This window comes from Anolis carolinensis, chromosome 2 (genome assembly GCF_035594765.1).
Source record: "Anolis carolinensis isolate JA03-04 chromosome 2, rAnoCar3.1.pri, whole genome shotgun sequence".
NCBI lineage: Eukaryota > Metazoa > Chordata > Lepidosauria > Squamata > Dactyloidae > Anolis > Anolis carolinensis.
Window position 1 is genome coordinate 240,819,847 of NC_085842.1, and position 15,219 is coordinate 240,835,065.

Consider the following 15,219-nt stretch of genomic DNA (forward strand, 5'->3'; position numbering starts at 1 on the left):
AGCGAAAGCTGACAGAGCTAGCAGGACATTAATACAGTATTTGCATGTATTTGAAGCATCATTAAAATTGTGTGTGTAGGGTAAAGCTTAAAGCAAGAAATCTTAGGGAGATAAGACTCATTTTAGAGGGATAGATGTCTAAGGCACGATAGTGAAGGAAGGATGGCAAAGGTCAAGAGGAGACTTTGACAGCATGATTGTTGTGATCTTAACAAGGGCAGTTGCCACAGAGGGCAAGAGCAGAGCTGCAAGAAACTCAAATGGTAGTAAATACTACACAGAGGGAGTTGGGGAAACAAAGGAAATGGAGAGCTCAGCCATTCAGGTGGAGGAGTGTCAAGTAAAAGTAACTTGATGGAAAGATTGTGGCATCTTTGAATATGGTAAAAAGGCACCAGAAATATAGATCTGGTCAGAAAGGTGCCAAATAATATAGATTTATAAGTTAATAAAACAAATTTTCGGTTATGTTAAAAATACAGTCTATATGTACTATTATAAAAGGAGGCAGGCAGGACGTGACCAAAGTGAGAACAAATCGTTGTGGCTGTTAGGATGTGGGCCAGCATGTCAGTATTGCTTTGGAAAAAAACTGGATTGGGAAAAGTCAAGCAAGATCACTGTGCCCACACTGAAGAGATTCCTCAATGTACCTTGGCAATGGAGCACAAAACTGCAAGAATCTCCATTTAATTTTTGACATCGAGTTCTCTCTCACACAAAGGAGGGAGCTCTCAGTGAAATAAAAGCTAAAAGAACAACACCATCAAGATTTAGGAACTGGAAACTATATAGAAGAACTTGAGGAAAGTATATTTATAGTTTTTGCACTCAAGGAAAAATACTATTGGACAATTTTGGAGAAACAAGTTGCAGAGGATTCTGCTCATTGGACCCACATCATGACAGGTAATGGGGTCTGCTTCATCTCATCACCTTGTTTGTTTGTCTTTGCTCTCTCTTTCTTTATATCTCCATCTTAAAACTCCCCTTTTCTTTATATCAAACAAACAAGCAGCTTGGAGGGCTAGGTCATTTTCAACCTTTGTCATTTTATTTTAAATTTATTGCACATATACCAGTACTAATGGTCTTACCAATGGTAAGGGCTAAGCAACAGCAATAAAACATTTAGTTACATGTATCCATTAAAAGACATTTAACTTTGTCTTCTGGAGAATATACACATTTATGATGAATACTTTCCTTTCCCCTCTTTGAATGTTCAGAACATGTTACCAGTTCAAAATTCATACAGGGAAAATTGCATTGACAAATTGAGTAACTGTACCAGAGCTGTGGCAAAGAGCGATGTTTATACTCCCATGACAAATGATTTTGGTCCATGTCACTGTTCATTACACCAACGTTATAAAAATAAGTGTTAGGGGTTTTTTATATAAAAAACTAGATGTGTTGCATTTCCCCCCAAATGGACAGTATAAACCAACCAATGTTTAAATTTTAATACTGTTATAGGTATTTAATATTATACATATTGAGAACAGCAGAGGGGGAAAGGGTACCTCAAAACAACCATGAGATTCTGCTGCAACCAGCTTTTTATAACATTGCTGTATTAAAATTAAAATAAACATTTGTAAATAGTTACAGGTGTATGCATTATAAAATATTTGCAAGATGGCTGTTCATGTATATACACTGTACATTGTGTAACTGAACCCTCAGTTGTAGTAGCACTAATATATAAGGGTGTATATTTACATAAAATAGTTCTCAGAAAACAATTTACAAATAAAATAAATAAGAATCTTCAGTAATTTAAATTCCTTTTCTTCGAATGTGTCCAAATGATAAATGAAGTCCCAAGCAACTGATACTACTCTTGAAGTCAATCGACCAAAGTTTGCTGTGTCTGGTTGGAAGTGCAACTTTGCTTTTAGTTTTTCTGAAGTCAACTATATAGACATGCAAGATAGAGAGGGGAACCCCCCACTGTTGTACAAGCACCAAAAGCATAAAATAGTAACATTAATATACAAGAGTATTCACAAAACATACAATGTATTTTACAATTTAGTCAATATAAAAGCTTAATGATATCAAACAGCATAATCTACACCACACACACACAGCCCAACTCCATCAGGCCATGATTTCCTTAGGCAAACTAGGCAGAATGTATCACGTTTTCATCCTAACTAGTTTCCCGGCTGAATTTTTAAAACCTGGGTTCAAACACGTGGCAATCTGAAAATGAGACACATTCCAAATATTGCCTCGTTCTTCTGGGGCAAATACTTGTTTAGAATTTCCCCTCAACATAATGATAGTGTGCACTGATATAGAACAGATGTCCTTCCGCATGATTAAGTACCAAAAACACAAGAAATCTGAGGTATAGAAGAGAAAATCTCAACCAGATCTATAGGATAAAATATATTGGTACGCAAACTGAAATACCTTTACTTTCCCAGTAACCACTTTATACAGGAAAGAGCCAAGACTGCTTATTGGGAAGCATTCACAGATTTAAGGAGGTTCTTTAGTCAATGGATATTTTTTTAAATGTCATTAAAAAACATGTTTAGTGTAAATGTTGCTTTGAAGGCTTTGATTACTTTTCTCCAAAAGCAGTGTTCTTTAATGCCGTTATTATGAAGCTGTGCTCTTGTATGAAACCCCCTCTGCCAACTGCTTCAATATTGTCAGGACACAGTACAGTCGTAGCCACTTTCCTGGAGCGGATCCTCCTCCTCCTCCAAGCCCAATAGGTCCTCTTCGTGCCGTGTGGCGGGGCTGTTCCCGGCCTCACTTTGCGGGCTGGTGCTGTGGCTGGCAGAGACCCTGCTGTCCTCCACTCTGGGGCTGGCTTGCTCCGCAACTCGAGAAAGGGCCGCAGGCTGAAAGGCTTCTGGCTGCTCTTGTTCCTCCGCGATCTCACTCAGCTTCTGAAGCTGTGGCTTGATGACCGTTAAAAACGGCTTATAGCCAGGACTACAGAACAGCAAGTGAGGAAAACGGCTATTTTAGTTACCTTGAAATTCCAGGTCAAGCTCCGATTTCCCTGACCATTAAATGTCCTATGCCCTAAGCCAGGCATGAACAAGCTTTGAAGTGCAAAACTCCTAGAGGGAGGGTCAAGGTTTGCCCATGCCTGTCCTATACACTAAGCTATTGCAAGAATTATGCCCATAAAAATTGAGAATGACACTGGCCAACACACATTTTGGTGGCTCAAATGTTAATACATGCTTCTGGGTATAATTTGACCTGCTGATTCCAAAAATAGGGTAAGTTTCCCCTATCAGCTCTAGTTTTTGCAATACAAAACGTATGCCATATACTAGTTACCATCTGCTCACCCATAGAAAATCATGATAACCATATCTAAGAAACTAGAGCTGATGTGGTCTATCAAATGCAATCATCTAAATCAGCAGCCCAAAACAGCCCCAGGAACAGGCTTTTTCTCGATGAGCTGTGTTTGCATTTCCCTATTTTCTATTAGAAAGGAATCGTCTAGAATATTTACAACATTTGTATTGATGATTTTCTAACTCAGACCTCTTCCACCTGCAAAACCCTCCAGGTGTTTTGGACTTCAGCTCCCAGAATTCCTAACCATTGAACACGCTGGCTAGGGCTTCTGGGAGTCCCAAACACTCGGAGGGGCACAGGTTGAAGAGGCCTGCTCTAAGTAGTGTGTTGTTTTCTGAAAATTATTATCTGAAGGCCATCTAATTGATACATTAAGTCACTGTAAATTGTAAAGCAATCAATATATTTCACACTGTTCAGGTGATACTCAATTCTCTTGTATTACTGTGCTAGTTGGAAGTGTACTTCCACACTGTCTTTAACATGTATTTCAGGTCACCAACAGGGCATGCATAAATTTGCTCTTACACATTTGAATACAACACCATGTTTCCCACCATTTCCTTCTTTTAAAACGTTCAGGGGAAAAGTCACTAGAGAAACGTATTCCATTGTCAGAAACTATTTACGGCAACTTAAACAGGAAAAACCTCTAAGGCAGAACAATTGTTGCTAAAGGCCTCCAAACAATATCCCTCATGAGCCTTTTATTATTCCAGGAGTTGTTTCTAAAACACACTATATCCATCTGAGCAAACTGTCCAGGAATTGAAAAAACATGTTGAGGATAATATGCATTCTTCTGCTATAAAATACATTATTCTAAGTCCTGTACCAAAGCAATCTTATACACTTTGAAATTTTTGATCTGTGCATAATATTCTACTCCTAGTCAACAATGTGTTGCCACCTATAACTTATTTTTCTATTTTGGGGAATTAGGTAACTTTGGAAAACAAATTCCACATTTCAAGTGCCTGACCCAAGAGGATTCAAATTAGAAAGTTAACTTTAAATAACTACTGTAGTTTACAATCCAGTCCACTTGAGCATCATATTTAATGGCATGCAGATTAGTTGATAGACAGGCAACTGGAAACTATTGCAAAACTAAAACTTACCAATCTGTTGAAGCCCATCTATCTACTGCCTGCAACCCTGTTTTAATATTCTGCAGCATCTCCCCATCGACATCTGAAGATTGCATGAGGCTAAATACTTGGCTGATCACTGAAGATTCTCGGAGAATAAGGCCTATAATAATGCACCAGTCCAAACACCCAGCTTCCATAAAAATATGAAGCAAATATCTACCAAAAAGAAAAAAGAAAAAGCAACTTTTAAAAACAAGAGAAATGTCGACCATTCTGTAGAACACTATTTTGTCCACATTCTGCTAGGTATGACTGAAGGGTCATCTCAAATTACCTCTTAAGACTTCCGCATGACTTACCGCAGCTGAACCTGTGATTTATGTGGTCCTTTGCTGGCCAGCTCCAAGGAGATATGTTCCAACTCTGATTGTGTTAAGCTCAATGTAGAAAAGTTTTCATCCACCATAGTCCAGTCTCCATCCACTATAGAGCTGGTTTCTGTCAAGTCGGTGGCTGAACCAATACTGCATTCGTCACCTGTCAAAATACATTGAAGTACATATAAAAGTATGTTAAAAATCTTGATCATATTTTTGCAGCAGACCAATCCCAATGCTTAGCAGAGTTCTGTTCTATTTTTTTTCTTAAAGAGACCAGGAATGGCACAAACCTCCCCTGAAAGAAAATGTGCCTATCATTACCAAAGTCAATAGCAGCATTAAATATATTTTAGAGCAATGCCCCAGACATCATGGCCAAAGACCAGCAGCAGTCTCAATAGGCTTTTGGAGAGTTTTCTCATGCTTGCAATACAACAGCATGGCCCAGCGGGTCTCAACTGAATTCAGGAATTATACCTAGGTTAAGCTTAAAGGGTAAGAACTGGCGGATAAGCATCAAACTGAGAGACTTTATCTAGATCTACTAGTGGAAATCTGTTTCTTTCTTCTCTCATTCCCTCCCTTCCCTCCTCCACCCCACCTGGAAACCTAATTTGGTGGTTTTGAAGCTTTGCAGGAGTTTCTGGAGCAGATGGAAATGCTCCCCTCCCAGTTCTGTTACTGAAGCAAATTTCATCAGTGGAAAAACACTACTGGTTCACCCCACCTGTACAGTGAAAATTGCCCTCTTCATTACAAGATGCTCCATCCAGACACAATGTCTCATGTTTTTTAAAAGGGTTTTCTTATTTAACATGAGAGCTAGAAACTTGTTTTCTTATGGAAAATTGAGTGTTGTGACTCTTAGCGTCTCTGTTACTGGCCACTTGATACTGTGTAGTACAATGATAACCATGCAGATTTCTAGACAGTCTAAGAAGGACATCATTAATCTTTCACTAAAGAAACACAAAACACAGTGTGGCCTTGCTCCTTAAGAAATGCCCTTGCATGCAGTCTTTTACACTTCAAAATACAGTCTTCTAGATTTTTTCCCATTTTAGGGCTGGATAGACATATCCTAAAATTAAAAATGCACATAGATTTGGGAAGGAGATAGGAAATTACATTATTAATGGTGCTCTTTCTTCTCCCAAGCATTGATGTGGGTCCCCCCCCCCCCCCCCGGATTTCCTATACTTAGAACGCAACTCTAAAGATTATTTTGTGTACTTTTAGGGTAAATGTGTTCCCCACAACATTCGGTGGTTTTGACAAAATTACTACTCTGAATTCATCCTACTTCTAATAATTAATTTCGCATTTTATTATTTGCATCATTTTCTTTTGATATTTAATTGTCCTTCTGCATTTGATGGGTTCCTAAGAAAGACTAAATGTCCAGGGAAAAGCTGTAAGACTTTATCATTTGGGAATTACACTACAGAACTTAACCAGATAGGAATATGATGATTCAAAGAAAGCCAAATAAGGGATTAAGGAACAACACACCTTTATTTAACAAAGGCGAGAGGAATGCCTCCTGCATGTGGGGTCCATGGGACGATGCTGCATCCATCTCTCTCTGGGAGGAACCAATGGCACCAAGCCAGCTGTGACTTCTGGGCACATTTGGGATGCCTGTATCCACCTCCATATTTAAAAAGCTGTCAGCAGACTGAGACTTTAGGAGCTGCTCACCTATTACTGGAAGTGAAAGCACATGAAGAGTATACCGCTCCAATAACCAGGAAAACACCATGCGTAACTCATAGAATCATAGAATAGTAGAGTTGGAAGAGACCTCATGGGCCATCCAGTCTAACCCCCTGCCAAGCAGGAAATCGCATTCAAAGCACCCCCGACAGATGGCCATCCAGTCTCTGCTTAAAAGCTTCCAAAGAAGGAGCCTCCACCACAGTCTGGGGGAGAGAGTTCCACTGCTGAACAGCCCTCACAGTGAGGAAGTTCTTCCCGATGTTCAGGTGGAATCTCCTTTCCTGTAGTTTGAAGCCATTGTTCTGCATCCTAGTCTGCAGGGCAGCAGCAAACAAGCTTGCACCCTCCTCCCTATGACTTTCCTTCACGTATTTGTACATGGCTATCATGTCTCCTCTCAGCCTTCTCTTCTGCAGGCTAAACATGCCCAGCTCTTTAAGCCGCTCCTCATAGGGCTTTTTCTCCAGACCCTTGATCATTTTAGTTGCCCTCCTCTGGAAGCTTTCCAGCTTGTCAACATCTCCCTTCAATTGCGGTGCCCAGAATTGGACACAGTATTCCAGGTGTGGTCTGAACAAGGCAAAATAGAGGGGGAGCATGACTTCCCTGGATCTAGATGCTATACCCCTATTTATGCAGGCCAGAATCCCGTTGGCTTTTTTAGCAGCCGCATCACATTGTTGGCTCATGTTTAACCTATTGTCCATGAGGACTCCAAGATCTTTTTCACACGTACTGCTATCGAGCCAGGCGTCCCCCATTCTGTATCTTTGCATTCCATTTTTTCTGCCGAAGTGAAGTATCTTGCATTTGTCCCTGTTGAACTTCATTTTGTTAGTTTCAGCCCATCTCTCTAGTCTGTTAAGATGGTTTTGAATTCTGCTCCTGTCCTCTGGTGTGTTAGCAATCCCTCCCAGTTTGGTGTCATCTGCAAACTTGATGATCGTGCCTTTTAACCCATCGTCTAAGTTGTTAATAAAGATGTTGAACAGAACTGGGCCCAGGACGGAGCCCTGCAGCACTCCACTCGTCACTTCTTTCCATGATGAAGACGATGCATTGGTGAGCACCCTTTGGGTTCGTTCGCTTAGCCAATTACAGATCCACCTAACCATAGTTTTGTCTAGCCCACATTTTACTAGTTTGTTAGAAGGTTGTGGGGGACTTTATCGAAGACCTTACTGAAATCCAGATAGGCTACATCCACGGCGTTCCCTGTATCGACCCAACTCGTAACTCTATCCTTAGCATATCCTTAAGTTGGAAATGACATCAACCAATGACTTTGCTATCACTATTCATTTTATTCATACCAGCCCTCCCAACTAACAAAGTGTTTTTGGAATTCATAGCCTCATACACCCATGAAGAAACCAAGCACATACATTTTCTTCCTCTATACCATATTTTCAGCATGGAACATCTATCAGCCATGTATTACCTTCTTGCAGTAACTATTGGCTATATTTTAAAATCAGCTGACTGAACACATGAAAGAAATTCTTTATAACCACATTGTTAGTACCAATTAAGCATGTGTAAAGTAATTGTTTAATTATAACATAAGACACATGCATACTGGCCACGGCTTCTGGATTTAACACAAACGCAGAGGGAAAAAGGATGCCTCCAGCCACTGCATTTCAGCCCCTTCACAAGTTCTGTCAGGCATAGTTACCATACTTCTTTCTGACTCAAGCAAGGCAATATCTTACCTGTTCTATACTTTCCATTTTTGAGAGGTGAATTTATGGAACAGACTGGAATAACAGGAAATGGCCAGAGGAAGTCATTGTGCAGTTTCTTCAAGGCAGTCACAAAGTCATCCACACGGGCCGCTCTGGTGCGCTCCTTACACAACCAGCCTATCAGCTCAAAACCCAGCTGGGCAGCAAAGCAACCCAGGTCCTTCAGCCGGATTTCTTCTAGCAGGCGCCGAGCGTGCCTCCAGAGCATCATATCAATGTACATATTCTCAGCACAGTCACTGTCCTTGCTCCACCTGTGAAGAATTTTTTTAAATGACACATGCGCACAGCTAAATTGATTGAAGATCCATTTCTGTTGCCTTATCTTCTGAGAATAATGTTGAATTATAAGTTACTGACAGCAAAAAACATTGGCAAGTGATATACCGCAATTCTTCCATTGTTAGATGCCATCGATTGCAAGACGCACCCTAATTTCAGTACCACCACCACCACTAAAAATGTTAAATACACCTGTGATTCTGAGATGCACCCCATTTTTAGAGAGTTTTTTTTTGGGGGGGGGGTGGGTGGGTCTTAGAATTATTAACTTTGTTTCTACCCTGCCTTTCTCCCCATGCAGTCTCAAGACAACTTAGAATAACATAACACATTCCAATAAATACATGGCAAATACAAAAGTTTAAAAAAATCTATTAAACTTTTAAATATTTGTGTCATAATACAGGATGCAGTTAAGATTCAATAAAATACTCGTACAATTAATGTTTCATTTAAAAACTAAATATCCTCCCCAACTCCCACCCACAACCTCCCCAGCAGTATCCCTCTCATCCTCTTCCAAATGCCTGAAGAAATACAGTAACAAAAATGCTCAAACGTGAACAAGAAGAGACTATATCCTGTCTCAGATACTGACAATACAATCCGGCATAACAAAATGGATAAACTATTATATCAAATTACCTTTTGCCAGATGGACCAGAGGGCATGCTCAAGGTCTTTTGCAAGTTAAATTTGCCTGGTGGAAGGCTGTCTCCTGACTGGGACAAACTAATGCTGCGATGTCTAAAGAATTCAAAGCCACCACTTGAACTAGGTTCCTACACAAAAGAAAGTAACAAGAAAGTTGATGAACAACTACAAAAATAAATATAGTCTAGTCGGAGAGTAAATTGATCTTTTTAGATCACTGCATATATATTTATTATCTAGACCTATGTTTTTCCTAGTCACCTGCTGGATAAATAGGTAATGAATGTCTGCCTCTTGGATGATCACTTGTGAATCAATGTTCAATGAAAATAGATTGTAAAAACTGCAGTCTAAGTCAATATAATAAAGCAGCATAGAAAGTAGTGAAGGAAGAAAGCACTGAACACATTAGCTGGCAAGATAGAATAGAAAAAAAAGAGATACAACGAGAATCAACAAAAGTAATAGAAAAATGTTGACTCCTTAGTTGGAAGCTGGCATATGAGGATACTGGGTCAAGAGGTTGTCAACTGCCTCCTGCACATTCCAATGAATGTAGTAATAAACCATCTCACAAACTCAAAACATAATGCTTCTTGCTCACATGCTTTGGAAGCATGTTACGATTCTATTTAGCCCTTATGATCTACAGAAAAGGGGGCACTGTTATAAGCAGATATTAAATCATTGGGGTTTTTTTCCTTTTCAAGGAAAAGAAAACCTAGGATCAAAACTTTCTTCAGTTGAAAAGACACTACTTCAGGTTCTTACCAATTTACCAGGACTTTTTAAGATAACTCTCCTGACTACACAACATCAGAGCATGGGTGCTGGAGAATTTTGTTTGGCCTGAACTTTTAAGTGAACTGTTCAAACTGACAAAACACATGGATCAAAATGCAGTTGTCCACCACTTTAATTGTCACAGCTCAGTGTTATAGGATCCTGGGATATGTAGTTTGGTGAGACACCAGCACTCTTTGGCGGAGAAGGCTAAAGGCCTTGAAAAACTATAACTCCCATGAGTCTATAGCATCGATTTATGCCAGTTTAAGTGGAATAAAGTAGCATTAATTTGACAGTGTACATGCATCCTAAGCATTTACAATTTAAAATTTATAGTTGTACAATATTGCAAATAAAATGTTATGCAATTTGTAATTGCTGTACAATTATCAGTTACAACCATACATGAAATTACTTCTTGATCATTATATCTAACAGATCTGGCATGTTCTTAACAAACCTGAGTAGTTGGTGTAGGGGGAGGCGTCTCTGATTCTCCAGAGCCAATGGCTTTCAAGAATCTGATCATGTGCCGACACAGATCCCACTTCCCCTGCTCCAAAGCCGTATTGAACAGCAAAGTTGCATGCTGTCTGCTAACTGCTGGAACCTCCATGTTCTAGAAGCAAAATACATTCACTTTCGAAAGAAGGCAGAAATATAACTCCTTTTGAGGAGATTTCAAAAATGAGAACAAAAGACAAAAGCATATTTGACTCTCTCTTTACTGTGGGTTCTACTTCCCACAGCTCTGTGAAGACATTTCATAACTAACTGGGATTGTCTGGAGAAGTGCATAGAGCTATTGGTGACTGGTGTATAGGAACAATCCTACTAATGAATCAGGAGAAGGTAAGGGAACAAAAGCACCGAAGAGCCAAAAGCACCAAATCTCCTCTCTTTCCAAAACATTGAAAGAGAGGAAATGAAAAGAGACTTCCATTCCTGGTAAAGGCAGGGGGAAGAGCTGTGTAAGGAAAAAACTAGCAACATCCATTCTGGAGAGACAAACTCTAGGTCACATGATCCCTGCCTCTTCACATCAGTCTGACAGGAATATCATGTTGGGAGTACAGGCAGTCCTCAAGTTATGAACAAGATAGATTCTGTAGGTTTGTTCTTAGGTTGAATTTGCTTGTATGTCAGAACAGATATATTTTAAGTGTAACTCCAACCATAAATATGTGTAGTATTTTGGCTTTGGATAGAGTAGTGAAGGGTTAACAGCCCTGTAGTGTTTGTTTTACTGTCTGTGCCTCACTTTCTGTTCCTGTGAAGATTTCACCTGACTTTCTGTCCCTGTGATAATTGGATTTTGAAAAGTTTGGCTTGTTGTGGAAACAAGGATTAGTGTTAAAGCTTCAGCAGAGACATCTTTTCCCAATGATAACTCTTTCAGGTTAATTTCCCCTCTGAGGGGTAGAGTTTTCTCATTTCCTGTTGTCTCATCCCTCCTTCTTAACTATGATTCATTCGTAAGTCGGATGTTTGTAGCTTTGGGACTGCCTGTACTCCCTCACCCATCTCTCAAAAATCTCTTTCAATTCTTTTGTAACAAAAACACACTTTAATAAGAAAAAGTGAAGACTCATGATCCTCTAGATTTTTTCCATAGTCTGAATTGCTAATGAGAAAGGATAATGAGAGTCTGCGTTTGTCTCTGTCTTTGTTCTATGTTAAGGCATTGAATGTTTGCCTTATATGTGTAATGTGATCCGCCCTGAGTCCCCTTCGGGGTGAGAAGGGCAGAATGTAAATACTGTAAATAAATAAACAAATAAATAAATAAATTGCAATATGAAAACCTATCTAGAAGGCCACAGCTTATTGACTCTGCCCTAGAGAAATTAACAAAGTCAAATGTTATTCTTTTATTTTGGGTAACAAGCTTACAACACCAAATCCCTTTTGGAAAAAAATGAATGCAATTACCTGCAGAATGATAAGGTAAGAAGCTGCTGTGTCCAAGTCCTGGGCCATCAAACACTCTTCAAACAAATCTTTTGGATTCCCAACAGCAGCGAAGAGATAATTCCATAGGGCATACTCTGTCTTCCTGGCACAATGAACAACTGTCTGCAGGAACAGGGGGAACTCTGTAATGAATTTAGCCACAGTGGGAAGTAGAGGGTCGGGAATGGGATCCCGCGAGGTAGCTTCTTCCTCCAGCACTTCATGAAGCATCAATTCTAGCACATGAGGAAAATAGGGCAACGTGGCACAAGAGTGAGCCAAAAGCAAGGCTTGTTCGCCCAGATTCTTCACCAAAAGCTGGCGTAAAATGTGATGGAGGTAGATCTGAGATGTCCTCTCAACAATACAGTAAGGGAACAGGAACTCTAAGTGGTCCATAGTGCTGCTGTGAGTATATAAACAGTCAAAGGGCACAGTGTCATTGACAGCACCAAGAACCAAGGCATCTTCAAACAGAACTGCCAAGGGGTATATGTTGATGTGGAAAGGCAACATGATCCGTTTTGAAAGAAAGGAATGCGGTTTGCGGTGATCCCTGGGGAACAAAGGAAGCCAGACTTTCATGCCTGATCCACCGCAGCTGAGCCACAGAGCCTCTAGTAAGTGACGCTTCTGCTTATTAGAACGGCATGTAGTCCAAACATTTTCAACGGATTGGGCAAGAACAACTGGAGTACAAAATGGCAGCTAAAAATACAAACACAAGTTAATTATCATATTTTATTCCATATTTTTATACAAGTGGTTAAAAAAATTCTGTATGAGCCATGAGAAGCTATCCATCACACCCTCTCTCTCCTCCCTTCCGTAAATGTCAAGTGTTACATTACAGAATATACCAAGTTAACTCAGATATCTTTTTACTAGTTTTTTCTTCGGTTACCCAAAGTGCTATTTAATAACAATCTATACACACCATAGTCATTTATCTATTATCCTTCACCTAAGTGTTAACATCCAGGTGGATACATAAGGATAGCAGGTGAAGGCTCAATTGGATCAAGTTCACCAAATAACTACATGTTTTACATAGAAGTTAACACCCAGCCGAACAATATGTGAATGATTTTATATTAATTTGTCAGCTCTGTTTCATCAGTCAGGCTACACTGAAAAGGATTGCACTTAGGTACACATGCTACACTTTACAAGTATGTATAATAGTGAGAATCTGAGCCTAAAACATACTATTTAAAAACTGCTTTGTAAATAATTCAATGAAGTGCAACATTTACAGTACTTTATCCACAAAGAATCCCAGATGCCTCAATAATTAGTTGCAATCACCATCTCACACATCTCAACTACACTGTTCACTGCCACCACTTTTGAAAAGTAGATAAAATATATAGCATTATTTTCAGATTAACTCACAAGTTTCCTTTGGTTAGGACTACTTTCCTTTTCTCGTATCTGTAGGCCGGATCGATCCCTTTGTACCATTATTAACTGTCCTGCTAAGTTTAACATAATGCTCTCTGCTTCACAGGCCTAATGGAAAGTAAAAAGGCTGTATTATTTTTTCCAAGTCTACAGCTGAGTATATCCCTTATCTGAAATGCTTGGGACCAAAAGTGTTCCATATTTTGTTTTTTTTGTTTTCCCCCAGAATTTGGAATGCAGTACTTTTACATATACATAATGAGATATATTGGAGATGAAGACATGACATTCATTTATGTTTCATATACACCTTATTCACATAGCCTGAAGGCAATTTTCTACTCAATATTTTCAAACAATTTTGGGCACAAAGATTGGTTACACTGAACTATCAGAAAGTAAAGGTGTCATCATCTCAGTCTCCCATGTAGACAAATTTTGAGTACTGTATATGTGTAAGTCGATCTGATGTATAAATTAATGGCAGGTTTTGGGGCTGAAATGATGTATTTTGATATGACCCATGGACAAGTTGTGGGACATTCCACAAAGAGAGGAAATACCAATAATGATGGCCTGGGGGGAGACCAGTAGTCCCTGATGGCTACTGATATTTCCCCGCCCAAGCATTCAATGAGATGGCACAGATAGTAACTGTTTCTTTTAGGTTTTCTTAGGATGAACTAAGCTCTTCCCTTTTGCCACTCTACTTAGAGGAGATGGTTCCTTTTTTTGATGAGAGTTCAGGTACAGCACTCAAAGCAGCTTAACATAAAATCATTAGCATACAATTTAAACTATACAAATGTGCAAACATTAAAACTGAATGAAATATAAACATTATTTTAAAAACCACAGTAAAAATCCATTAAAACATATTCAAAGTTAAAAACTCTCCTCCATTCTCCAGTGCTATAACACAATCAATAAATATATTATGTTCAATAGTGCATAAACCTGCTATAATGTGCAAGAGAATTAGTGTTAATTATGCACACAAAATTAACTGTGTATCTGTGATTTACATATGGATCTGTGATGGTGGAATACAATTAGCATCAGCCATAAAGCTGGACTGAATTGGATCCAGAAAACCATCTTCACCCAAAAAGATCTGCAGCTGATTAACTACTTATCTCTTCAGTATCTACTTCCCAAATGGCAGATTTGAAGGGGACAATTTCACAAGGCTACCAGATCCAACAATATTAATTACCACACAAACCAAGTTGACCAATGCTTCCTGAAAACAGTAGCCTCCCCGAGTATCATGTGTTTTGAAATCACTAGCAATTAATTTCCTATGACCAGTGTTTACTGTTTAAAATATTTAAAGGCTACTTAATAAAACCCTTGTTTTCACAGAAGACTGGCTGCTTCCTTTCTTTATCAGCTGCTCTTTATGTGATTATCTGCCTGGCCAGATTTAATACACAAGAAACTGCATAAACACTGTTTGTGAAAATTACAGGACATACAGCATAGAAGGGGTAATCACATGGTTCTCAATTCCTCCATCTACCATTCAATCCCCACAGCTACTTTTAACTGAGCAATTTCATAACACAAGGTACCTGGGGAGTGTAATGTTTTCAGAAGCATCTGCAGTTTACTTAGCAAGATTTATAATTCTTAAAAAACCTGTATCTTTACATACCTGCTGTGGCAGTTTGAAGCTAATGCCTGTCTCTGTTCTCACAGAGGTCAAAGTAACAGAAACAACAAGGAAGGGATGAGGAATATAGCGCGACATGGATACCTCCTGAAGAACCTGAATACTGGTAGTAGGGTTAGGACTGAAAAGTAAAAGCAATTATGATTATTTGTTATGGAAATTTTCACAACAGCCATCTATTG

The 15,219-nt window shown here is 39.2% G+C and overlaps 1 protein-coding gene across 2 annotated transcripts in view; it reads right to left on the reverse strand.

The window, feature by feature from the left end:
- Positions 1-1,032: 1,032 nt before the first annotated feature.
- The window catches only part of ric1 (RIC1 homolog, RAB6A GEF complex partner 1), a 59,289-nt gene continuing 45,102 nt past the window's right edge, over positions 1,033-15,219 (reverse strand). For both annotated transcript variants that reach the window (XM_008103345.3, XM_003216563.4), the window contains exons 17-26: positions 15,020-15,158; positions 13,354-13,470; positions 11,938-12,666; positions 10,466-10,624; positions 9,211-9,347; positions 8,251-8,537; positions 6,329-6,523; positions 4,796-4,973; positions 4,464-4,652; positions 1,033-2,958 (exon numbers count right to left, since the gene is read on the reverse strand). In XM_008103345.3, the coding sequence (XP_008101552.2) occupies positions 2,670-2,958; positions 4,464-4,652; positions 4,796-4,973; positions 6,329-6,523; positions 8,251-8,537; positions 9,211-9,347; positions 10,466-10,624; positions 11,938-12,666; positions 13,354-13,470; positions 15,020-15,158 (2,419 nt within the window). In that variant the 3' untranslated portion in view covers positions 1,033-2,669. The remainder of the gene's footprint in view (positions 2,959-4,463; positions 4,653-4,795; positions 4,974-6,328; positions 6,524-8,250; positions 8,538-9,210; positions 9,348-10,465; positions 10,625-11,937; positions 12,667-13,353; positions 13,471-15,019; positions 15,159-15,219) is intronic.